The sequence below is a fragment of the Buteo buteo genome, chromosome 27 (assembly GCF_964188355.1).
Source record: "Buteo buteo chromosome 27, bButBut1.hap1.1, whole genome shotgun sequence".
In the NCBI taxonomy this organism is placed as follows: domain Eukaryota; kingdom Metazoa; phylum Chordata; class Aves; order Accipitriformes; family Accipitridae; genus Buteo; species Buteo buteo.
The window spans coordinates 3,718,769-3,745,084 of NC_134197.1; the positions used below are offsets into that span (position 1 = coordinate 3,718,769).

At 56.6% G+C, this 26,316-nt stretch overlaps 1 protein-coding gene across 7 annotated transcripts in view; it reads right to left on the reverse strand.

Annotated features, from left to right (window-relative positions):
* MPRIP (myosin phosphatase Rho interacting protein) overlaps positions 1-26,316 on the reverse strand; it is an 88,399-nt gene that overhangs the window by 42,787 nt on the left and 19,296 nt on the right. For 3 of the 7 annotated variants that reach the window (XM_075058898.1, XM_075058900.1, XM_075058899.1), the window contains exons 4-8: positions 10,044-10,195; positions 6,873-6,957; positions 2,179-2,389; positions 1,001-1,160; positions 644-880 (exon numbers count right to left, since the gene is read on the reverse strand). In XM_075058898.1, the coding sequence (XP_074914999.1) occupies positions 644-880; positions 1,001-1,160; positions 2,179-2,389; positions 6,873-6,957; positions 10,044-10,195 (845 nt within the window). Of the gene's footprint in view, positions 1-643; positions 1,161-2,178; positions 2,390-6,872; positions 6,958-10,043; positions 10,196-26,316 lie in introns of all 7 variants that reach the window. The other 4 variants (XM_075058902.1, XM_075058903.1, XM_075058901.1 and 1 more) reach the window with 2 other exon arrangements.

Sequence of the window (26,316 nt, forward strand, 5' to 3'; positions counted from 1 at the left end):
ACTGGCAGGCAGCCCTCTCGCCCGGGGCCCGTCTCCCAGTTTGCTCTGCTGCCCTCACCACACAAATGCGTCTCTCCCAGGGCAAGTCGAGCCCGTCCTTCACCTCGCCCGGAGAGCACCGAGCATGCCGGTGCGCGGTGCAGGCGCGCGTGCGGATGCCCTCCCCGTCCTCCTCCGCACCGAGCTGTTTTGCAGCCCTTGCCTCGGCGCTGCACCCGCCTCTCCTCTCCCAGATTAATGCTGTGACATTTTGAAACCTCTCTCAGCTCATTAGGCAGTTGCGTAACGCACCCGGCACTAACACCATTTAGAGAGCTAACTAATTAATGGTGCCAGCTGCCAGCATGTGCCGCGCCAGGGAGGGGATGGGGAGGGTGGGCTTGCTTGCAAATACGGCCACCAAACATCACCCACCACAGCCAGCTGTCCCCAAAGCAGCCAGGCAGGGTGACACCTGCCTGCTGGCACTACTAAGGACATCCCACCGCCTGGTCGGTGTGGACGGGCATCCTTAAACCCAGGAGCACTGTAATACAAAGGGGCTTCACCCGGCAAATACCGCCTGCTCTGTCCAGGGCTGTGGCGGGGACGCAGCGTTGCTGCCGTTGCAAGCATGCAAGGAGATTAGCCACTCATCCCTTACCTTCTCTCATTGCCAAAGAGCCGGGCCACTTCTTCTCTCCCAGGGCTACGGGCCCGGGTTCTCCGCTCTAGCCGCTTCCTCTCCACCTGGAAGGCCTCACGATTACTGATCCTAATGGCCTTGGGAACGTCGGCCAGGGTGGTGTACTGCCGGCTGGCTTTAAAAGAAAGGGGACGCCCCGATTTTTCAGCTCCCTTTCCTACATCTCTGTTGCTGGAGTCCTTGTGCATGGGGCAACTGCTCTTCGAGTCCAAGGAGTTCAGAGAGAAGCTGTGAATCATTCGGTCGCCTGATCGGGTACCTGGGGAAGGAAAGGGCTGGGCATGCTCCTGCGAGGGCGATTTGGGATAACTGTACCTGTTGTTTGGGGTGCTGGGACTGGGTGGGCTCGGAGGGGGCGGCAGCTGCTGCTCTTCCAGCTTCGAGTCTTGCTTGGTCTTCTCCAAGGAAAAATACCCGCTCTCGACACGTGTCTTCCGCCCACAGTCTATCCGGTCTCCGTTCATGGAGCTCTCATCTAAGGGACAGAGAAGTCACCACGCCTGGTTTCAAGTCCAAGTTCTGCTTTTAACAAAAACCATGCCGATTCCACCCAGGACAGGAAGCAAGAGCAGAGACGGTCTGGGCCCCAGCCTCACGCTGTGCCACCTCTTGCACCCTTGGCTTTTCCACCCCGACCACCCTTCATGCCCCTGGAGACGGCAGGACGGTCTGCAGGGAACTGGGGATGCTGGTCCAACCCTTGGGTTGGGCTTGCACAGATGAAAGACCTAAAGCTCCAAATCAAGAAATGGACAGCTGCAGTCACCGCTCTGCACCCGTTTCCATCTCTGTCCTTCCCAGTCCAGCACTGACCACAGCTCCGTGGGTGCAAGGCAATGGACACCTTGCTGCTGGCAGCCAGGAGCGGGCGGAAAGCATCCCCCATCCGAGCAGGCAGATAAAGGAAACGGCCGCAGCGCATGGGACCTGTCCGTGGCCCCAGCAGGAAGAGTCCCCAGCCCTTATTGTTCCAGGGAAAACAATGCCACAGCCCCGGCGCCTTCCAGGGACTCATCAGGGAGACCAAATATAAACAGGACCCTGACGCAGGGGCCGGAGGAGGAAGCGGCACTCAGGGTTTGGCAGCACCGACAGCCGGGCTGAGCGCAGCGTGGCCCCGCACCCTGCGGGTGCCCCCGGCAGGGATGCGGAGGGGCTAGAAAAGGCATTTTCCCCCTCGTTTTGCCCCCAGTGCCAGGGCAACATTGCCTGTGAGGGCTGGCAGCCCTGTCTCCCTGCTGGGGCAGGATTAGGCCCCACGCTGTGATTTTCCAGCACGTGATGCCAATTTTTTCCTTCCTGAACTCCAGCCCGTAATGCCTCACTCTGGTCCCTGCACAGCAGGGACGAGGTCTGCCTCCCCATCCTTGCTGGGATGCTCCAGGAACCAAACCCGCAGGAAACTTTTCTCTCTACAGTGGTTTTCTGCCAGCTCAGCTGCCCAAACTGGGTCATGGCAGCGTCACACCAGTGCTGGCACCTCTGTCCCTCACCTTCCTTGCTGTCCAGCATGGGATCCTTCAGGGAGCTGGTAGCCCCAGCCTGGCCTTGAACTGGGCTCTGCGCTGGGCTGATGCCACTGCCCCCATCCGCTTGGTCTTTGCCCCTCATTTCTTCCTGCCAAAGCGTGGACTTGGTGGCAGGCACCTTCTCCGCACTGGGGATGTTGCTGCTGGTCACGGCCATCTTAGCAGGACCGGGCTCCTGAAGAGAATGGGGGAAAGAGCAGGGTTAGAGGGGTTTGCCCCAGCTTTGCACCCAGGGTCCCCAGAGGCGTGGGTCCCACATGGCTTGGGTGCTGCCCACGACGCATGCCATGACAGAATGGGGACAGGGACAGGGCTGCTCAGCCATGTGCCACCGCCACATTCCCAAGGGGACAAGCTCGCAGGTGGAAACCCTGCCCGAGGGCAGCGCGGCGGGGCGATGGGTCAGGAATTCCTTGGCCAAAGGGACCGTCGCCGCTCTCGCAGCGAGAGAGGAAACGTCCCTCGCTGTCCCTCCCTGGGTAGGGCTCCCGAAACTGGCCGCACCTCCCCACGCATCCAGCTGGGAAAAGATCCAGAGCAAAGGCAAGCTGACAAACGAAGGAGACTTTTGGCCGATGCTGCAGCCACCAACACGTAACTCCTTGGGAAAAGCTCATCTTGTGCTCATGCAGCCTGGCCCCAAGCAGAGCAAAGCCCTGGCTCTTCCCCGGCACGCAGGGTCCCACATGGCTCCGCTTACTCTCCAGCACAGCAGGTTTTCCCAAAAGCAGCCCAGTGCACGCTTGGTGCTCTGCATCTGAATTCACGTGCAACACCGTAGACCCACGGAGAAGCGGGTCTGTCAGGTCCTGACTCACAGGGAACCTGGAAATACTCCCCTCACCTCCACCAAAACCCAGTTTGGGGTGACAGTGCACCCTCTGTAATTGATAAACACAGCATCTCCCATTTCCCTCTGCACGTCCCCAGTCCTTCCGCATGTCCCCAGTCCTTCCGCGGGCTGTCTCATGGGCAGTTGCTGCCTTTCACAGAGACAGACCAATACCAGGCTTCTCTCCTGGGTCCCATTTGCCAGGACTGAATTTTCTCAGTGTTATAACTAACATAAAAAAACCAAAAGAAATCAGGCTAAAGGACACGGGATGGAGGAGAAAATTAATTCTCTGCCACCAGCAGCTATGTTGTTTGTTTGTCACAGCTGGTTTGCTACGGGCCACTGATAAAAAGAACAAAACCCAACCGGGGCTGTACTCCTCCCGGGTGCTTCGGTTACCTAAGAGGCTGCTCGTTTTAAAAAGGAAATACAACATCGCATTGAGCTTAATGCTATTTTAAAACAATACCCATCATCTGAAATGCTTCTCTAGCTAACAAGGGGCTCTGGAGTCCATCAGATAATGATGCCATTTTGGTGGCTGCAGCCCGGGGCAGCCCAGGTCCAGTGCATGCCCCAGAAGTGGCAGCAGCTTTCACAACTCATTTAGGGTTTGGCTTTCTTCATTAGCAGATGTTTTGCTGTTGTTGTATTAAGCTTCTGCATTAGCAGGTTATTTTCCTTAAAGCCATCAATAAATCAATGACAATTAACCCACTCCAACCTCCCTGGATTGTGGGAAGTTTCCCCGCTGCTTGTTCACTTTCAGGGCACAGGGAATCCAGGAGCACCCAAGCCAGCAGGCACGGGCTGGGGACACGGGCTGGGAAGAGCATCCCCTCCTTCCCCCCTCCCACAACAGCAGAGACACCAGTGGGTTTTAGCCTTGCACCTCCAAATTGGCGTTCGCGGGGCTTCACCAGAGCCACCAAGGGATCTCCCAGGAAGCGGGTCCTGGCTCAGTGCACAGCCACAACAAGCAGCAAATGACCCCAATTTAAAAAAAAAAAAAATCCCCTGGGAAATGTCACTCTAAAGGAATGCTGTGTTGGAGGTAAACGATCCAGAGTTCGCGGGCATCCCACTTGAGAGGACCCTGCTGGAGCAGCAGGTCAGACCAGATGATCTCCAAGGTCCCCTCCAACCTCAACCACTCTCTCATTCATTGATCCCAAAGCCCAAAGATAATCGCCAGCTCAGGATATATATTTTTATACATCCCTTACACACACCCCCATATAATTATTTGTAGATATGTATTTAATTAGACAGGGATATGAGGGCCAAAAAGCAGTCTATAAGCAAGCAGAGACATTAACTCTTTGCTGCTCAGCAGCATGAACAGCTCCAAAAAGGAGCATGCACCAAAATCAGCAAAACCAGCCTCCAGTTACTTTAAGTATGTCTGGGCATGCTCTGCTTACCTGAGCCTGCCGCACCCATGTGCAAACCTGATCTGCAACAGATGGCAGCGCCTCAAAACCCAGATTTCAGCCCCAAATCCTGCCTCAATTTTCCAGGGACAGCAGGCAGGCAAAGGTAGCAAGCCCACTCTCTCCCACTGCCTGCATCACTCTGCCAAAACACAGCAAAAGCTGCAAGAGAAACCTGCTCTTTTTCCCCTAAGACTGCAACCTGCTTGCAAAGCAAAGGTGAAAACACCTCTAGGATTGCAGCTAACAACTCCTGTCCAAAAATCTGCAGCTGGAGCGATATTCCCAGCTTCGCCTGCGTTGCTCCCACCCCAGTGATTTTGCAGGGGGAAGATGCAAAATGATGGGGGGAGCTGAAAATAGCCCTGATGCTCCAGGAGTGCCCAGCTGCAGCCAAGCTCTGCTGTAGCACAGACAAGGAAAAACTACACGGGAGTGAGAAAAAGCAGAAATATCCATTGGTTTAAGTTTTTTTTTTAAATCACAAAGGTATCCGTCCCTCCCTGGGTGGCTCTCGGACACAATCTGCTGCCGGATTAGTGTGCGGTCGTCTTTAGAAAGAAATTAGGCTTTCTCCACCAGCACACAGAGAGTGAGCTGAACAGCAGCCAACTTCAGGAGAAGCCATTTCACAGAGGGGGATTTGGTGCTGATTTTCGCCCCAGCATCCCCTCTCCTTCCCCGGACCAGCCACCTGCATTGGCACGATTGGGAGACAGAGGAAGGATGCTTCTTCTGCCTCTACAGGTTGTTTCTGAGTGCTTGACACAGCTCTCCATCTGTCCGGCAGCAGGTCCCACATGGAGGTTGGTTTTGCAAAAGTGAATTTGAGCCTTTTTCTGGGAGCGATGGGATAGAGAGAGCAGAAGGAGGGTAGCAAGCAGGACGGGGCTTGGGGTGGGGTGGTCTGCCCCAAGCCAAGGCGGGGGAAAAGTACCACCAGGCTCCACGCTCATCCCATCCCCAAGCACCTGGGGAGGCTGTCTGCCCGTGGGGAGCCAGCATCCTTCCCGCAGCCGCTTCCCTTATTTGGTGCTCAGGAGCTCAGATCCTGTACGGTTTCCAAGAAGTTGCCATGGCAATGCAATGTAACCCAGAATGATGTTTTTCTGGCTCTGCGCCCCTTCTCCTCTCCGCTCCGTCCCCTTCCTGAATGCAGCCTGGATTTAGTGTTGCGCCAGGGATGGGGTGAGCATCCCTGCCCTGCTGCATCAGCTCGCTGGGGTGCCCCAACTATGGCAGCCCCCTCCCTGGGGCTTCAGGATGGGCAACTCATAAGACATCAGCTCTTGGCCATGGAAGGAGGTATTTTCCCTGGAGCATCACCAGAGCCAGCACTCAAGGGGCTGTGATGACCCCAGCCCTTGGCAGGGAGTCCTCAAACATCCAGCTTGGTGTGCAAAAAAGGATCGTCTTCCCCCAATTTTTTTTTGCCATTGCCCAGAACCTCTTTATCTGGCGCAGTGGTAGAAACTTGATTCAAACAAACGCCATACAAAACCCACCCATGGCCAGGTCTGCACCAGGACCATCCTGGGGACTTCATCGAAGGAGACCTGAAAACCGGGGCTCAGGGGAGCCCCAATGCCGTTTTCAGTCCCCCAGGGCCGCAGACCAGCTTGGCCGGAGAAGCCCTCCCAGCTGGTCCCCCACGGCGGTGGGACGCATGCCCAGAGGTCAGGCAGCCTCAGGGACGCGGCTGTTCTCAGCCCCGGCAAGGGACGAGGGTGGCCTTGGGGTCACGTTCCCCATCTGTGGGATTCTCCCCCACTCTGGCCACGTGGGAGCCCAGCAGGAACGAGTGAGTCATGGCCGGCCCCGCTTTTTACCATTTATAGTCAAAGTGAGCACGAAGCCACCGCCGGGTCCCTGGAGAGCCTGGCTCCGGCCCCCGGAGCTCCCAGCCTGGCCCTGGCCTTTAGTATTTTCCTTTCATTCCCAGTATCTCTGGGGTCATCTCAAAGGGGGTAACTAGAGCCCGATGGAATTTCATCCTGTTTCTGCCGAAATGGCTCGTGAACAGCCAGCACCTCTTCCCGGTCCCCCACGGGGACCACGCGGCATTGCGGCTGCTCCCAGGACAGCATCTGGAGGGCTGGTGCCACAAGACAGCACCCGGGGGGGGGGTAAAACGTGGCCCCAGAGCAGCCAGAAAAGCAGCAGCAGCAGCGTGTGACCCTGGGAAGCGATGACCAGGAATTAATTCACACCGTCCTGCTGTCCTGGCTTGCCCTGGCTCTTGCCCTCTGTGCAGGCAGCATCAGAGGGCTGGCAGCCCACTGCTCTGGCTGGTTTTGGGGGGGGGGAATCTTCCCTGGGAGCAGAGTAATGCCGTGGCCCTGAGAAAGAGGGAAGGGGCCAGGCAACAGCATGCGTCCCCCTGGGGTTACCTGGGGAGTTGGGGGCTCTACCTTCCTCTTCTTCTTCTGATTCTGCTTGTTCGTCCTTGGATAGACTATCAGCATCTCCAGCCACCTGCAGGCAGAGAAAGGAAAAGGTGAGGTCTGTGCCGAAGGGCAGCACGCAGGGACGGGAGCGATGCTCGCGCTCTGCCACGGGGTTAAGGCAGCTTCCCACAGGCTGAGGACCCCAAAGCTGTTCCCCCACCATGGGTGGCTCTGACCACACTGAAACACTGTTCCATCCCGCCTCTGGGGCAAGCTGCCTGCAAGCTCCAGAGATGGAGCATCCGCGTTTTACCCCTAACCACCAGCCTTCTGGGATTTGTAACTTGACCATAAACACAACCCCAAGCTGGACCTGGGCATACAGAGGAGCTCAGTTTCTCCAACCTGGTCAGGGTCAATGTGGTAAATAGTACCCAGAAATCATCCCAACCAGCTCCTGGGGGAAAAATCGAGGCAGGACAGGAGGGGAGGAGGGATGGCGCTGGGGTGCTTTGGCTCAAACCCCACTTGCTGCAAGAGTGAGGCCACGGCTAAGGCTCGCATGGGACAGGGATTCAAGGATCCTGAAAGACAGCCGAGAGGGACAGAGCCTCCAGCAAGACCTTCCCCCTTCAGCGATGCCAATGCCTGCACACTGCACACAAAGCGCTTTTGTCCAAGAAAGAGCAGCGTGAACTTGGCATTGAGAAGTCCATCCCCTGCACAAGTCGCTTGTTTGGGGGGGACCCTCCTGTGCCCTCCCGCTGCGGCCTGACGACCTGCCCCTGCATCCCTGCGAACTCCACGGGGATCCGTGGACTGCTGGGAAACATTCCTGCTTCAGATGTCCCTGCTTCCCTCTCCTGTTCCCCCCACTTCGCACGCTGCTGCTGTAAAGCGTTTTGAGATGACCACATCAAGTAGGTTTTGGTTAAGCAATAAATGCCAGAAGCATGCAACAAACGTAAAACAAATTCTCCCCCGGCTGGGGAAATCTTCCTGTCGTGCTGCAACTGCAAATGAAACCCGCCTGGCTTGGACCCAGAGTGGGACTGTTTTGGGATGATTAATGCTTGCAGTCAGGAGCAAACGCGCTCCTTCAAAATCCAGCGCCGGGCCAATGAACAATAAATCAGCCCCACCTTGCTCTGCAATGCCTCTCCCTCCCGCACGGCTGGCAGCACCGGCAACAAAAGGCTGAGCTGCGAACTGGAGCGTGGGGAGAGGGAGAACAGAGCAGGGCATGGGGGTTGGTCATGTTTTGGGGCACAGCCATCGCTCCCACCTTGGCCAGGGGAGAGGAACCAGCTCCCCCCATGCCATGGTCCCCCCACGCCTCTGCACCCTGGCTCCACAGCCGCTGCAACCCCACTGCTGCAAACGGGGCTGGGGGGGGTAGCCGTGTATGGAGGGGGAATCACCCACACTCACATGTCTCAGTGGAGCAGGGAAGTTTCAACGCATGAAAACATATATCTGATCAAAATCCCAAGTTCTTGGTAGAAAAATACCTATTTCAACCAGTATTTACCAAAATGGGGGGAGTCACAAGCAAAGAAAATGCTTGGAAATAGAAATCATCTCAACAGAAAGCACTGACTCTGCTGCTGCCAGGGCTCAGGCAAGCAGGAGACGCTGTGCCTTGGGAAGAGTGGGAAAGAGCGAGCGCTTCAGCCCTTCAACTTTCTGCTCTAGTTTCAAATGTCAACCAAATCTGGGCGGGAGGCACCAAGCTCCAGACATCCCACGTGGGAAATGCTCACAGATGAGCAGCAGCACTGTTGCAGTCTGTCGCTGAGTGCCAGCGGCTCGGCTCTCCCGCAGCTCTGCGCCCTCACCAGCGCTGGCTTCAACCCAAGCTGGCATGCGAGCGATGGACAAAGGTGTTTCTAGGTCACCATCCAACACCTGGAGTTGGGAAATCTACCGCAATTTGCTCATTTTAGTGGCCTAATCTTCAGCGTTGCTGAGCAACTGCATCCCAGCGGCAGGCGCTCCTGTGAGTGATGATATTTTAATCGTTCTCAGAGGTCAGATGCTCCACTGGGACCAGGGGGGGTGGGCTGCATAGACCCCCCTCTGCCAGCCTGCCCGCAGGGAGTGAGGGGGGCGAGGTGGGTGCTGTGAAGGCGAGTCTGAATGGGGATGGGGTAAATGCAGAGCGGGCAGCCCCAGGAGGCCACGTCTGCCCAGGGACGGACGAGGACCAGAAGGTATATGGTGCTCGGGGTTGGACACGCCAGCCCCAGGACTACGGGACCTGCTGCTGGTGTGGGGACAGGACCTGCGCCGGCGGGCTGGGTGCCTGATCGGATGCTGTCCTAAAAGCACCATGGGGTCACCCCAGCACCCATCGGCTCCAAGCCCGTCCTGGTGTTCACCCAACAGCCAAGTAAAATAGCCTGGCCAGTAAATAGCTGCTTTCTGCTGGGGCTGAAGCTGCCATGGGCAGCACAGGAGCACCTCAGCATCAGATGCACCCTCTGAGCATCCCACAGATGCTCCAGCGTAGCTCAGGTCACTCCCGGGGCTAAACGCCGCTGGGAGTGTTGTTCTGCAGCGGGGAGCAGGATATTGCCCAACGGCAGACAACAAAACTGACCTGAAAACGGTGGCCTTCATAAGTAATGAGTGACTCAGGAGCATCTCAGCTGTGGGGTCTTGCCAAGGCTTCCAGCAGAGGCTGAGTTTCCTTGAGCACTGGCTCTGAAATGCGTCCAGTATGTTGGGAAGCCTCAGACTTCAGTCCAGCACGGCCGAACACGCACACTAGGCGTGGAGGAAGGACTTAAATCATTTGCCGCCGTACAGGTCTCTGCTGAAGTCAGTGCTCATGCTCACACCATAAATCTGGTGGCTTGGAGTGGGGGGCTCAGGCCCCCCTCTGCTGCAGAGCACCAGGCAATGGCAGGGGTCTGCCAGGCAGGGGAGCAGGGAAGGGGAAAAAAACCCTGTCCTTGCCAAAAAGATGGAGGAGACTGGAGCTGACTGCAAGGCAGCAGCTACAGCCAGCCTCCAGGACCGTCCCTGCAGCAGGCTGTGATCATCGCTTGGGCATCAGCCTAGGTATGAACTGCCACAGCACCCAGCCTTAGGCAAGGTCCTGCCTGCCCTCCTCTTCCTCCCAGCTAAGGGAAGAGCCCCATGGCAGCTCAGCCCCAGACTTGCACTCACCCACTGATGATCTCCTTGTTCTCGGCCCGGATGAAGTGCTCCTTCTCCGGCGTCAGGATGCACAAGGAGAATTTCTGCCCTGTCCGGCTCTCCCCATCCACCACATCTGTGCACTGGTTCATGTTGATGGTGCCCTGCGGGAGGGTTGTCGGCTGCGAGGGAAAGGAGAAAGGAGTAATGTTTAAGGAGAGAAGAACAGATGAGTGCAGAGTTGAACCCTAAAACCTCTCCTGGTGGACAGTGGGATCCTAAACACCAAGATGCTCTGCCCGCGGGTACCCAGACCCATCTGTGCACCACGCTGGCACTCAGCAAAGCCCTGTGCCGCACATCTGGGGACAGAGACCAGCAGGCACGACTCCTGCCAGCCCAGTGCAGCCCAGCCCAGTCCACTGCTGCCACCAAGACACTTCTCCTATGCCAAACACCCAGGGAAGGATGGCTGCCCTGCTGCAGCACGGGGACACCAAGGCAAGGCACTGAGTCGCCAGCTTTGGGTTTGCAGCTGCCATTTTACCATCTGGCGTGGTGGGGTGGCACCAGGGGACAGAGAGGGTGGCAAAGCAGCACGGCCCCACCGCCCTCAGCGCAGAATGGCTCAGGCACTATAGACAGACACGCGTGCCAGGTTTTTCCCATTAAAGTTAACAATACACGGAGTTTGCCAGGGAAGGACCGCAGCATGGAAGGGATCTTGTTTGTCTGATGGGCTTTGCAAACACAGTGTCACCTCCCAGCCCCCTTGCTCCCAGCAGACACAGCGGAGTGGGACAGGCGGTGGCCCCCCTGGCCCGAGGGGATGCAGAGGGACCCGGAGGGGTGTCAGCACTGACAAGAACTGACAGGTCCATCTGGAGCGGCGGCGGCTCATCCGATTACAGTGCGGCCACCCGCTCCCAGTGCACGGTGCCCGTAGCCCTCCCTCCCTGAGCATCAATGTCATGTCTCCCTCATCCCCAGCCTGCCTGTGCCCCACCAGGTTCGGTGACACTGGGGTCCCCTCTGCATCCCAGTGATGAACCTGGGGCATAAATGACTGGGTGGAGGGACCCCTCCAAGCTGCCAATAGTGGAGCACCCAAAGCAGCCCGCAGCCACCTCCTCACCCCACTAAAGCTTCCTTGCACCCTCCAGATGGCCGGGCCAACGGGGAGACAGATTTTTGGCAGACATCGTTAAGGTTTTTACCATGGAAACCAGCTCCCCTGCCAGTAAAACCTCTCTAAAAGCAGTGTGCGCCATGCAAAGAAGGGGCGATTGGGGAAAGCTCGATGGCCCCAGCCTACAACCCTGGGAAATTCAGATCAGCCCCCCGAGGCCTCCGATTTACCCATCTGTGGGCCATGGGAAATAGCCCCCTTCCCCAGGAAAAGGGCTTTCCCTGCATCTGCATCCCTGGGTGGAAACATCCCACAACAGTCCAGGGGTGACATGGAGCCATCAGGGGTGCTGCAGCATCAGTGCCCAGCACGGGCACACAAACGGGACCAGTCATACATCAGGGACACCAAAACCTCTTTTCCTTCGTGGAAACCAGCATCAGCATCCACAGACCCCAAGGGATGAAGGGAGGGAGGGAAAGAAAGCCAAGCCCAGACCCCCAGCATGATGCACGCCCAGCCGCCCGCCCTGCACCGCGGCGGGTAGTCAGCTCCTAAGAGGATTTTTTTGTCTTAGACAGCAAAAATAAAACCCCGTTTTCCGGGAGCTACAAAAACCCAACGGAAAAACTTTCCCCTGTTCCAAGTGGAGCCTTAGAAACGTTTTTGTCTCGCTGGCCTTTGGCACAGCCAAAGCCTCCAGGACTGTAAAGCCTGGATCCGACCCCCTTCCCCACCCAGAACATTTTTGCACCAGGGAAAACAGCCAAGATGGGGGAAAAAGGAGGATGAGGGCGGCTCCAGGAGGGAGCCCCAGTCCCTCATGGGGACCCCAAAACACTCGATCCCTCTTGCCACAGGCACCCCTCAACTCCCCGGGAGGCCCTGCAGGGACATGGCAGGGAGCTGGCACAGGAGGAGAGGAGGAGATGACTCCCTGCAAAACCCGCCTGCTCTCCTCCCTCTTTAACCCCACGGCAGCGTTCGGGGTGGCTTCCCCCACCGCTCACACCCAGCCGTGACCCAAGCATGCCCAGAGCGGAGGAGCCGGTTTGGGGACCCCACACTGCCGGGCCAGCCCTGTGAAGTGGTTTTACCAACACACCCCTCCTCGCAAGGGTGAACGCTGGCATCTCACGCAGCCCGACGGATGGGTCCCCGTCCGCCACCGCGTCTCCGAGCCGGGATGCCAGGAGAGGGGCTGCGAGCAAAGCTGGGGCTGCCCCCCCCGTTGCATCTGTGGCCGGGGACAGGACAGGCACCAGGGACGAACCCGCCATTCCATGGCAGCCCCCCCTGCACCCCCACACCTCTCGGTAGCAGATGAAACCTGACGGACCAGCAGCCTCGCTCAGGATGTAAATTCCTTTACACTGTTTATTTCCTTCCTTGGAGGCAGCGCAGGCACTTTGAAGCAAAGCGAAATGCAAATGGTGCCAGGTGGAAACGCGCAAGCGCGCACACAGACGCAAACTCCACCGAGGAAAAGGACGAGGCTCGGGCAGCGCTGCACCCCGGGAGCACCTCGAAACTGGCCGGGGATCCCTGGAAGAGTTGCTGTTGATGGCTCTCCCCGAGGGACCAGGAGAACAGGGACAGCCCTGAAGTGGTGCCGAAGCTGTGGGGTGGTAGGCATGGGAGCAGGGGAGATGGGAGAGGCTTTGCAGCAGGGGATGAGGACACATGGACCCCTTCCCTGCCTCTGAGCACCCATTTCTGCACTGGGGGGTTTCTCAGGGCTGGGGATCCCCGGGGAAGGACAAAAAGAGCTGGTCCCAGGCCAGGTGAGGACTGCGTGGCTCCAGCAACTAGAAGGGAATAAATAAATGCAAAAGCAGGGAGGTATTATACAGCAGAGACACCAAACCAATAACAAGGCTGGGACTTCAACCAGCCCTTTGAAGAGCAGATGCTTTGATACAAGGTCAAACCCAGCGTCAGACCCCGGGGAGGCTTTGCATCCAGGTGAGGCAGGAGTGGATGCTCAGACTCAGCTCCAGCTCCAGGTTTCTGCTGGTCCCCACCTCGGGGACAGCCCCGTCCCCAGGCGCTGGCCCTGCCTTTGCCATTTCCCATGCTGTTGTCAATGGGATGGAGCACGCAGCTAGCCCGCCACTGGATTTGGTACCTGGGTATGTCTTTTAACTGGGGGGAGGAGTGTAAGCACAGCAGGGTGTACCAGCAGAGGACACCATTACGGGCACCATCACGAACACCAGCTCTCCTCGGTGCCACCGGCCACTTAGAGCCCGGCGAGCAGAGCAGCCCCCCACCGCTCGCCGTCACGGGGAAGGCAGCACCCGCACCGTATGAGCAGCTACAGCTCTCCACACTGCCAGTATCAGCAGAAGAACCGGAGCCAAGAAACAATTGCGCTGCTGTTTCCCTCTGGTATGACAGATCTGTATTTACACACACACGTGCTCGCAGCGTCCCCCTCTATACTACACAAAGCCTATAGTACGCTCTCCTCCTCCTCCTCCTCCTCCTCCTCTCCCTTCCTGGGTGCCCAGGACACAAGTCACGCTGTGCTCTCCACATCCACAAACCCAGCAGCCTCCGGATGAGATGCAGGGACTTTTGGATGGATGCTTTTAGGATGCAGAGCCCAGCAACTACAACAGCCCCCACCTTGGACAGTGGAAAGGAGGGAAAGCAAGAACGGGGAGCTCTTACAAACCCAGAGGAAGAAATCCCAAGCGGGGCATTACTGGGGAGACCCAGGTGCTGTGGCAGGAGGGTGCACAGTGCTGGACGCTCCGTGGGCAATGAACTCACAGGCGCAGGGGCTGATGCTGTAAGTCAACAGGGTTTATCTGCAAGAGTCCCTCATTTCCATACCGTTTTGCAGGGCTGAGGTAGAAATACAGGATTATTTTGATTCAAAAATTTCCAAATTTTCTCCAAGTACCTTCCCCATCATTTCTAACACGTGTGCATTGTAGGACCTCAATCCAAAATACAACGGAGTTTTTCGCTCAGCAACTGTACGCAAGATGTCTTCTGAACAGGTAACCCAGCGGTCAAGCTCCCAAGGAGCGGCTCTGCCACGGCCTCGGTGGGACACGGCCAATGCCCACGCCGTTCTCCAGAGCTATTACACAACGTGGGTTGATGAAATCTGGAACACAACCTTTAAAGAAAGGCGATGGGGCAGGGGGAGGAGGAAACCAAACAAAAGGGACATTTTACTTTCTGCCAAGAACCAGGAGGGGAAGGAAAAAAAAAAACAAAACACCACAACCATTTGTCTATCTCGCATGGCAGGCTGGTTGCCTTGGCACCAGGACTCGGCCATCCCGGGGGGGAGATCGCAGCTCTGCCGTCCCGCTCCACCGCGACGTTGCCCGAAAAGAGCTCGGGCTCCAGCTGGCTCTGCCCTGGCTCCCAGCACCACCCCGGAGCAGCAGCAAACCTCCGGCGCCTGGGGAAGAGACATCCACGCTGCCTCCATAAACGCTTCTTGACAAATGTTAATTCTCCGAGCTAAAATATTCATGAGGGTGGCTGCCGACGAGCGCGCTGCTCATTCGCAGCGCTCCCGAGTCCTCTGCAAAGGCAGCTGCCGTGTTTGCTAAAAGCTTCACCCATCCCCAGTGCCCAGGCTCGGCTGATCACAGCGCTCGAGGCGGGATGCGAGCGGGATCTTGGCTGGGCAGCGCCGTGGGAGGGAGCAAGACTCCGCTGCCGCATCGGAGCAACATGGAGACAACCATGCCTTGGGGCGAGGGCAGCAATGCAGCTTGGACAGGCAGCTCCCGGCACCGGCGCGGCACGGGGAGCCCGCACCGCAGCCGCGTCCACCTTTCCCACCCGGAGGCCATCAGCAAGAAACCACCAACTCCTTGAAAAGTCACAGGGAGCTCCCTTTTCAGCTGTGTGAGGCTATGCACGGCCTCCCTAAATCCCAGCTGGGGATGCACCGTGCATGCACCACGGCTGCTGGGTGCTGCTGCTGGGGCACCCAGTCTGCCGGTGCCGGCAGGGCAGCCACGATGTGCCCCGAGCTGCCCAGGTGCCGGGCAAGCGGGGCTGGCACAGCGGCAGGGCTTTAATGAGTGTTTTAGGCTTCCTGCCACTAGGCATGAGGCTATCGATATGGCCACAACGCGACCGGAGCTCTGCAGCGGGCAGATTTTATTACACTTATAGATCGTCTAACAGGCTGAGCATCCTGGATTTATTAAATTAGACAAAGGCTCATGAAAACGACCTCTGCAGGCTCTGCAGAAGGATGGACTGGAGCAATCACCCATCAAAAGGGAGCAGAAGGCTGCGCTTTTCCATCCCACATATCCCTGCAAGCAGGAGTGCCCCCCCATCCCCGCCGTCCCCACGGCAGCTCTCTGCTCTCCCTGTGCCATCCAAGCAGGAGGCAGGTATCTTTTCTTGGCCACGTAAGCACACCTTTCCCACCTGCAGCCTTCCTATATCAGCAACTACAGCTCAGTGAAGCCACTGAGAAACCTCCACCTTGCTCGGGCTGCGCACCAGGCAATAGAAAAGCAGGTTTTTACTGTTGGCAAGGGAACGCAACAGAGGTATCAAGCAACGCGCGTCCCTCTGCATGCACACCTCGTGCCCCTGTGCAAGAAACAGGGGAAGATGTCCTCACATCTCACTGCTGCCCGGACTCTCCAGCCAGCCAGAAGCCATCAGCCCCTTTCACAGACGGAGGCACAAGCAGCGCTCTGCAGATGTGGCTTTGGCATATGCCGGTGTGGCTCCGCACCGGCAGCAAACCTGGCTCACGGTGCCACCAGCAGCCACCCCGTCCCAGTGCGAGGAGGGGACTGGACACCTGCCCTGGTGCGCAGCCAGTGATGCAGAAACACCTCCACAGTTAGATAAATGCCATAACGCTTACCCCGGCCCCATCACACATTTCTCCACTGTTGGCCCCTGCTTGTTTATCACAGGCGCCGACAGCCGGCTCCTGAAATTTGTTTTGCCGGAGGAGCTCCCCCCAGTCCCAGGTTACCCACCCCAAGGAACCAGCTCGGGGAGGTGGCCTTGGAGCATGGGTTAGCAAGCTCCATGCAAGCCTGTTCCTGCACGCCGGGCTCCTATAGAGCCCTCCCGAGCCTTTACCAAGAGATAAAATAACATCAACTCCATTTTCGCCCGGGGGAAGGAATTTTCTTCCCCGGGAGCAATTTGGGGAGGGGGCGAAGCGCAGGGGCTGGGCAGGCGAGTTCAGCCAGGGGCCACTTTTAAGCAGAGTCGGTGTTTACGTCCACAGACAGCGAGTCTAAACACTGAGCAAGGCTGCGAGCTGGCCGTGAGCTGCCTGCGAACTGGCCGCGAGCACCCTCGGGCTCCTCTCCCACCCAGCACCAACCTCAGCGAACCACGGGGAGCACCCATCCCGGGGCGGGGGGTGCCGCCAAGGCAGCAAATTTGGGGCCATGCTTCCCACCCACAGCCCCGTCCCCACGGACACCCATGCGGGGAACACACGCTGGAGCAGAGCAAGCCCGAGCGGGGCTGCGCGGGAGGCTGAAGCTGGCTTATCTTGGCCTTATATGGCGATTTTCGCGCCGCTCTTGCAGCTCCCAGCTGCTCCCCACCCCAAAGCGGGGTCGGGAGCTGACAGCCAGAGCCCAGCCTGCCTCTTTCCTGTTAACCTCTTTCCTGCTGAACGGCCTCCAAGGGGTCCCTGCACCATGGGGATGGTCGTATTCTGTCCTGACACAACCGCCCGCACCGGGCAGGGAGGGTCGGCAAACCCGATGGTGGTCACCGAGTGGGTGCAACCTCCCTCGGCGCTGGGGTCCGACCCTCTGGGTCCTCAGCAGCATCCCCAAATCCAAGGAGCCCTTCAGGGGAGCTTGCACCCGTGCACACGCGTGCTCCACGTCCAACGCTGCTGGAGGGGAAGAGGGACAGAAGATGCAGAGAACATCGGCGCTGTGATGGGAACAAGAGCAAGGTCCCACCGGAATGGGGGTCAAGGAGCCACTCTGAGCTGCCATCCCAGCTCTTTGGGGACCCAAGCAAAAGCCCAGCATTACACAAAGAACTTGGAGCAGCTGCCCAATCCATATCTCAGCTCTTGGGGGACCAAAGCAAAAGACCAGCATTGCACGGGCACTTGCCAGCCTGGCCATGCTGCAGGCACCATCTCGCAGCCCTGCAAACCCAAGAGTTATTCTTCCCTCTCCAGGATTTAAATGCATTTAAAATGCAAAATGTCCTCCTCCCCTCCTAGGAGGGGGGTGGGAGGAATACATGATAACAGATCCGACCCCATCTGCTCACAGCTGCCAGCGTGGCATCTTCCCCGCTCCCCGACATGCAAGCACAACAGCTACCCAGCCAACGGGGAAGCAAATATCTGCAGCATTCAAGCGACTTGTCATGGTAATCAGGCCGATCGCAAAAGCCCAGCAAGACCACGTGCCAGGACGGTACACGTGGTGAGGGACCAGAGCTTGGTGCAGGGACTATGGCAGACAAGTTGCGTAGAGAGGGAAACGAAGTCGTTTGGGGGTGGGAAGGAAAGGAGGGCTTCATTTGCATCTTGATATTTGAATTTTAAATTGCACTGTTCCAAATTGGCCTTGTCAACTTTATTCTCCACCCCCTCGGTGTAGGAGACGTGTCCCAGGCTGTCCCTGCACCGCACGCTGCCAGGCACACACGTGCAGGGGCTCACCACCACCTTCATGCGCACCGGCTCGCACGTCCCTCCCCAGGAGCAAAGGGCTTCACCAAAACATCAGAAACCACATCCCCACAGCAGGACTCGTAAGGTCACCCGCACGCTGAGGGTCATAGACACAGTGATGCCAATTTTGGAGACAGCCCAGGAGGTGGAAAGCTTGGATGGAGGGACGGTGATCTCCACCTGTGTTGACCAGCCACCCAAGCCCTGTTCAACCTCAGCTAGAACTGGATTTCTGCTTCGTGGGGGTGAGGGAAACGGCCTGAGCATCTGCCCCAACATCGGCTGTGCTGGAGAGCCGAGGCCGAACCAGGGCAGGCTCTGCCCAACAGCCCAGGCTGGCTCCATTAACCCGTCACACAAGGGCTGAGACTGCTGCATTGACTCTCCAGAGACCTTTTGATTTTGAGCCTAGAGTTGGGTAGAAAAACTGCTGAAGGGGCAATGCCCTCACTCAGGATCCTTATGGCAGCTACGCAAAGGTGCAAAAGACATTTAAGTGAAAAGGGTTTCGCACCTTGGGGAAAATCTTAGGAAATGAAGCCAGGGCAAAGCTCCCTCAGTGCTTGATTTTGAAGCCAGTCTTCTTGCAAAGTGGGAAAATAACTGCAGTTGATGTGGGCTTCAACGTTATTTACAGCACCAATATAAGAGCAAATAAAATGGCAAGACATTTCCCGGTGTCCAAATAGAAGAAAAAAACTTTCAGTTTCATATGAATTACAAATTTTCATTTTTTTCACTAAAACACAGAAATAAAAGAAGGAAAGCACTACCTCGCAATGGACAAAGTCAGCAGAAGCCTCCCAGCAAAGCTCTGCTGAACACTTTTATAGGACACAGGGTTAGACCCACTCAAGCCAACTCCATCCGACCAGTTGACCCAATGCTGTACCACAGGGCCATGGCTGCGGTTTCTCCCCGGTTTGGCTTCTTTTGGGCTCAGCTGAACTGAAAATTTGCTCAGCAGATTTTGCTTTACAGTGGATAAAGGCCATTTATTCGTGGTCAACACCTCCCACCCCACTGTGCATTACACAGATCACCCCATGCCCGCCTGCTCTCCCTTCTGCCGGGAAATAGCGGGCTCCAGTCTGGCTGCAGCAAAGCGGACACCGGTTACGTCCCACGCTGCGTATCTCCTGCGGGAACCCTGCACTATGGCACTGACACCATGGTGGGGTTTCCCCCAAGCCCCCACCTTCACCCCCAAGGTCTGTCAATACAGCGTCGTGCACCAGCGCTCACTGACTGCAAACGAGGAGAGGACAACCCCGCAGCCGATCGGCAGCACCAGATCCGCTGGAGGCTCAGGCAACTCCCACGGGTGCAGATGCTTCAGTGGAAGTTCTTGAATCTGGCCAAATTAGCCTGGAAATCTCATTATTCCCCAGCACTGCTCTTATGAGCTTTGCAGAGTTTCCTGCCGGGCTGGGAATACCACACAGCCGGGCTCCCAGGGCGCTCAGGGTTCTGCAGCTGGAGGTGCGAGGGCCAACCCAAGCAGAAGAGGTTGTGTTGGGCTGGGTTGGTCAACCAAACAGCAGTCGCATCCTGTACCCCACGCCTCAACCCTATTAAAAAACCCCATACCTGCTCTGCGTTGCTCCCAGCAGCTTCCAGACAAGCTTGGACTCTGCAGACTTTCCCAAAAGCCAAGGCAAGCAGCTGGAGAGCATTTTCCAACCTTTGACCATTAGCCATCCCACCGAATGGCACAAAATGGGAGGCTTTTTGGCCAAGAAAAGCAGTTCCAAGGAGAAAAGCTCCCAACAGGTACACACAGCTGTTGCAGGGCAAAGAGACCACCCAGCAACAATTCAAGGTGGGCTTTGCTGCCATATGTAAGATGTGGTGGAGGCACTGATGCAGACAGCAGAGCCGTCTTAGCTGTGCAGGCACCGCCAGATTCAAAGGCAAATGGCACCCAGGGGGAAAAGTGCTTTGGCCACCTGCAACAGCCAGGGACAAAGGCTGGGAATAACATACTAGGCTGCCAGAACCATCCCTGTGTCCCAGGGGATCAGCGTTTTCTCCTTAAACCTGCTGCTCCCATCTGGCTCCTGCACTTGCAGAAGAGTTCGGGGAGAGGAGCGAGTTCACGGCCGTGAGCTGCTCCCAGGAGCACTCCCCGCAACCTCTCCTTTGGGAGCAGCCCTTCAGCCCCATCGGAGAGGAGCAATCTGGGGCTGGTGCACCTGAAGGGGATGAGCCCGAGGAGGTTTCTCCATCCCCCATGCCTGGGACGAGAGACTTCACCCCCCAGCATCAGCCTGTGCATGGCATTAACTGCCCGTGCAAACCAAACACCCCCTTCCTCCACACATCTGCTCTGTCCATAATCCTCGTTGTCCCTCCCCTAACGGGAAAGCAGCCAGAAAAGCGAACCAAAACCCTAATTATATCCCAGTAGCTCCCCAGTGCCCCGGTGATCTGCTGTGACTTTATCGATGCGGTTGCAGCAGGGCTGATGAAACAAGGAGGAAAGGGCCAAGGCTGGGCGTGCTCCAAAAACCCACCCTTTCTCCCCAGCCGCAAGCATAACAACGGGTGGAAATCCCGTGCAAGCTCAGGGTGCTGCCGGGACATGTCTAAAACCAACCTGTGCTCCTGTCCCCTCCGCCTCCTCTCCCCAGGGACCCTGTCACCCACGGCAAAGGAAACACTGCAAGCATCGCTGTATGGAGACCAAGAGGAGAGCGGTGACAACCGTGGGCTGCAGCAAGAGAGCAGCCCACAGCCTCTCTGCGGGTCCCCAGGGTGCTATTTGGGCATAAAATCACGGAGAGCCACGGCTACAGCACCTGAAGCCACAGCACCCACGGCACGGGGCATGCAAGAGTGGGGACTCCCAGGATTGCATCCCCGCAGCGAGGGGTGCGACGGCAGCGCAGATGCGGCATGGCCCTGGGGTGCATGCCAGGAAAAAGGGAAAAAAAATCTTCCCTGGTAGGTGGGAGCCTTCCCCAGCTCTCCCCAGCCCCCAGAGCAGCCCAAGGCCCACACGCAGCACCTCTGCCCCAGGGACCTGCTCTCCCTTAAAAGCAGAAGAGGTCGCAGAGGAGCCGTGCTGCCCGCGGCGGGTGGCAGGGTGCAAGGCAACAAATCAGCTCCTGGATCCTGCGGGAAGGAGGTGAAGGGTAACATTAAGTTGCTGCACACGTGATTTACCTATGGTAATTTTAACTTTCAGCGAGACTGACTGGCTGTTTTATCTTGTTGCCTGCTTGCAGTCAGACTTCAGTGACTGCAGGGAAGTCTCTTCCGCAGCTTTGAAGGGACGGAGCAAAATGAAAAGGTCTTACAAAATACGTATTACCAAAAGCACATTCACACGCTGTTACCTGGTCCAGCATGAGGGACAAGCAGTATTTTGCTGGCATTTTTTTTCTACCTTATATATCTTGCAGCCCATGATAACTCAATGAGCCAGACCAATAATAAAACCTGCCTGGGAATTCTCATTTTTCACCAGAAATGCCTCAAAACAGCACAGACAAAAGGTGGAAGACTTCTACAAAAACCCTGCATTCAGCAACCCTGAGAAAAGCCGTTTACAAAACCTCACTGAAGACCTCGGCTTCTCTCCACACAAGTTTTAACCTGACAATGTCCCTTCTACAGACTCCAAACCTGATGAATAATGCATGTCTGGGATAAAGCAGAAATATAATATTCACTAAGGCTTACCGTAACAGAGAAACAAGGACTGCAAATAAGTAATTTATTAACCCCAAACCGTGTTGCTGCTTGAACAGAGTGCACACCTCGGCTTTCGGCCCCAAAAGCACCAGCTGAAAGTTTACTTTTTAGCTGTGGCAAGAGCACGCCTAGGGCTGGCTGAGACCCCCCGCTCTCATCACACCTCCAGCACAAACATGCCTTGTCCTGGACTCTGCAAATGCCGATGGGGGGAAACCCCTGCCGAGAGCAAGGCTGGGAGCTGCCACCCTCCCTCCTCCTCCTCGGGGGCCGCAGCCGCCCCTTCTCCGCCGGGAGGAGAGCAGCGGTGGGAAGCCCACAACCCTGCACTCGCCCGCAGCTCCAGCCGCTTTCTCAGGCATTCCAAAATTTGGCCTGAGCCTCTTTTTTGCAGCACCCCCCTCCTTCCATGGCTGGACGCCTGCCTAATTGCGTATTTATTTATTTCTGCATTTTCCCAGCTCCCCGCACACACTGGCGCAGGGCGGGGGGAAAGCCAAGGCTGGCTCCCAAGGCAGACCCAAAAAGAAATTGGGGGGAGGGCAGGTCCCCCCATTCCCCAGAGGCCGGGAGGAGACCGGGAAGTGCGGGGCTGACCGGGAAGGAGGTGGGAGCAGGGGCAGGAAGGGGGGACGCCGGCAGCATCACCCACCCCCTTTGCTTTGTGTGCGCGCGCTTGGGGAAATTAAAAATAGCTGCGTCCAAAGAGTGGCTGCAAGCGCCACAAAGAGCATGTTGAGCGGAGGCAGCTGCAAGCTATTTGCTGCCCCTGGTAATCAGCATCTCAGCTTGCAGAGCCCCCCCTCGGCCCCCCCAGCCCCTTCCTCCCCTGCCAGAAGCCACCGCTGCCTTTCTCCAACCCACATATGTCATGTCAACAATCAATGAATACAGGATCTCTGCCGAGGAAAAAAAAAGGGGGAACGCGCTTTGATTTTTGGAGCAGCTTTGTTGCCTTGTTCAATTCACGTCCTCATCCTCCTCTCCAAGCTGTCACTAAAGGTTTTGCAGCACCAAATCCCACCAGGCGAGGCCAGGATACCCCATGCGACCCGGTAGAGATGGGACTTTTGGCAGGAACAGGGATCCGCCAGCCACCAGGATGCCACTTCTTCTAGAGATTCCTTTACACAATGGGAAAAGGGGTGATATTGCCCAGCATTACCCAGCCTATAGCCCACTGGTGGTCCTCGCTGACCTCAGTCGGTGGCCCGTGACAGGGCTGGAAAGAATTCAAACCAACCCCATCCCCGCTGCCACGTGGTGCAGCCGGCAGGTACGGGGCCGTGCCGCAGGCAGCCCATTTCATACCCCCTTCTCCTGCACCAAGCAACAATGGGGCAAAAAAATTGTGGTTTTGTTGGGTCCTTGGGTGGGTCAATCGTTCATGTCTCCGCGGATGGGTATGGCCACCCAGGGACCGGGGGATGCTTGGGAGCTCAGTGCTGCCCTGGCTTGCAGAGAGCTGGGATCAGGCACCCACCGCTGCAGCCCCTTCCTCAGCTGCCTGCAGGGACTACAGCAGAGCTCCCACTGCCTTCATTTCAACCACTCCACCAGAAAGAAAAAAAAAAAAAAAAAGGAAAAAGCAACTGGAGCAACTGCCCGTAGTAAATACCAGTGCTACCATCTGTCACTCGCCGCTGCAGCATTCAGGGCCGTTGCTGGAGTGCTGTGTTTTGTTAGATATTTACGGCACGGTGGGACACAGAGGAAAGGCAGGTCCGAGGCCACTGTGCGAGGCGGAGGGTGGGAACACCAGCTGGGGCCCAAAGTGCTTGCGTGAGGGTAATCGGCGCTCAGGAATTAGCTGTGTCATTTCGCTACCAGCTCTGATATCTTCACTGCTAAATGCCGTTAGAGGCGGGTTTGATTTCTGCATTAACATGTTACAGCAGATCACGATTTTTGTTTCGCCGAGAGCCTGCAGCCAGGCTGGAGGCCACGGGTACGGAGCCCAGGTTTCCAGAAGTCACGAAGAAGAAACTCCAGCTGCTGCAAACGCCTGTATCACTCTGCCTCCCATAAACTAGATAAATGCAATTTAAAATCCAGCTCGTTTCCCTCACTGCTCTTGCACCTGTCTTCTACACAAACATCTTTGCTAGGTCTCAAGAGATGGAGCAGTAGGGAAAAAGCAGAAGGGACAGAGCCACTTGAACCTGTTCTCGTCGCTCAGCGTAAGAGCAATTCCAGCTTTGCAGCTCAGCCTGCAGAAGACAATAGGGGCTGTGTTCTTTCCAGGAAGGAAGCACCTGGGCCAGGTCATCAAAGCTGCTCGTCCACTGGGAGGTCGCTGGCTGTATCTAGCTCTCCCGACTCCACTTTCATCCTCTCGCCTTCTGTTAACTCCCAAACTTCCCACCACAGACTGCTTCACACCGGGGCATCTCCCGAGTGGGTCCTGCAGACACCGACCGCCCTTCTCAGGGGGCTTTGGATGTGGACATCAGCGTCCTCCGTCCACGCTCGAGAAGACGTGAACAGAAACAGCCAGCTTGATCCACCTAAGCTCACAGTAAACCCAGGCACTTTTGGGACCCCAGTGATGGTCCCTGGCCACAGAGCCAGGTGCCAGGACCGGTGTTGGAGCCATCCCTGAAGGAGCCTTTCCCTGTTCCCTCAGCCCCTAAAAACCGCCCTTCTGCAGCTCAGCAGTTTACTCCCCCAAACACCACACTAAACCAAACTAAGAGGTAAAATAGAAGAGTATAGGGTAGGGAACTGTTCATGGAGGTGCCCACAGGTGTCTTGACAGCAGGACCCACCTCCAGCAGCAACTGGGGCCAGACACTTTGAGCAGACAGAAAAGGGAAGACATGAACCCCCCTGAAGCCGCCGTTATGGGATCCCCACGCCCAGCCCCAGTAAGCAAATGACACTGGATCAGCATCAAGCAAGACGTTAATATTAGAAAGACCGCAAATGAAGATCTGCATATCCTCCCAACCCCTTCAAGGCTGCTTGGTCCCAGCTTCACCGATGTCCTGGGGAACGAGTTCCCAAGGATCCCTGTAGGTTCATGGATTTTTTTTTTCCCCCAAAAGCAGTATTGAAAATTAAACACAACAAATCCACCAAAGATCTCTGAGCTCTGTCAGGAACCACTAGCACTTGTGCTGCCTTTACACCTCTGTAGAGCAATCACAAAGATGTGCTTTGTCCCCTCTTCGTTGCACCCTAACTTCAGGGGTCCCTCTCCTGCCCAGCTCTCCTGGAGGAGAAAGGATCGCTGCTCCCCAATTATTCCCAACATTTCCTTACTTCTACTGCTTCATCTTTGAGATATGCACTGAACATCCCAGGTGAAACCTCCCCACAGATCATTCTCCACCCTGCTCCCCACCAAACCGCTTATTTCCCCAGCTCTGCTACCCACCGCTGTCCATCACTGCCATCCCAGCCAGCTCACATCCTGCATGATTTCCCATCCACACCACGACCATGAATCCAGGAGCTCCTGGATGGAGCCATTCCCCCCCCTTGCACAAACCATGGCGTAAACTGGTGGGACTGGCAGGGCACTATCGCCAGCATTCACCGAGGTGACACACCACCTCTGGATCGTCGCAGGATGCAGCCATGCAAAGTACCACTTTCCCCCTCCATTGAGGTCGAATCGAAAACCAGAGGAGCCAGGCAGAAAGTTCTCGCACTGCAAGACCAAGTCAGACCCATGTCCTGGAAAAAATCTGGGGTGGGGGTCCCTGCCGCTGTCCGAACCTCGCACAGCTGCTCCCCTCCAGCCCCTTCTCTCTCAGCTTGCTTTAAATTTGAAACACGCTTTGATTTAGGCCAAAAGCTTTTTATGCTAAACAGAAACTGAAAGTCTTGAAGATCTGGTGAACAGAGGCACTGGCAAAATTGTGTCCGTGGGGGGAAAACACCAGGGACGAGGGGAACGGGGGTCTGTAAAGCCTTGTGCTTCCGTGAAGGAGGGGGCAGGGAGAGCTTGGAAACACTTAAGTGGCAAAACGTGTGGAAAAAGTAAGGACAGAGAGGCCAGGATGTTTAAGGTTCGTTTTTAATCCCTGCCAATGAATTTCCATTCTGTGCCAAGACTGAAGTAAACCGCTTTGATCTGAAAAGGAGGAGAAAAACACACGCACAGATTCTTGGCTTCTTAAAACAACATAGATGACAAAGGAGGGAACTACGATGAAAATTAACGCAGCGCAGCTCTGCTGACGGTGACATTTTAAAATGCCCCCTTCTTCCAAATCAAGAAGATTTTGGAGGGGGGTCAATTAGGAAACAATAATTACACGAGCCTACACATCACAGCATCATTGGGTATGCACCCCTCCCTTTCTCTGATCCCCCACCAGCAGCCACCAACGCTTACACCATTCTCCTTTTTTATTCATTGATCAATTCCTTACGTTTCCACGGTCGGGAGCGGGGCCTGGGGCCACGCGGGGCTCCAGATGTGACCCAGCAGCCCCCTACGCAGTGCCAGACCTCCCACCTCTGAGCTGGCCTCTCTTCTTCTATTTATATACCCGGTCCAGGGGTCCCGGTGCTCCCCTAACCATTGCCAGATGTCGGGCTGGTCTCGCTCTTCATCCCACCCCGGTCCCATCAGCTCCCAGCTCCCTCCTGACCTCCCTCCCAGCCATCACGGGCTGGAGCAGGGATGTCTCCTCCATCGTATTGAGGTTAACACTATTACAATCCGCCTGAGTTCCCGACTTAGGAGCAGGACTACTGTGCTGTGAGCCCGAGAAGGGTCCGCAACGCTGCTGCGGAGAATGGGACCACCCAACCCCATACGCATGAGCAAACGCTAGCATGGAGGCAGCTGA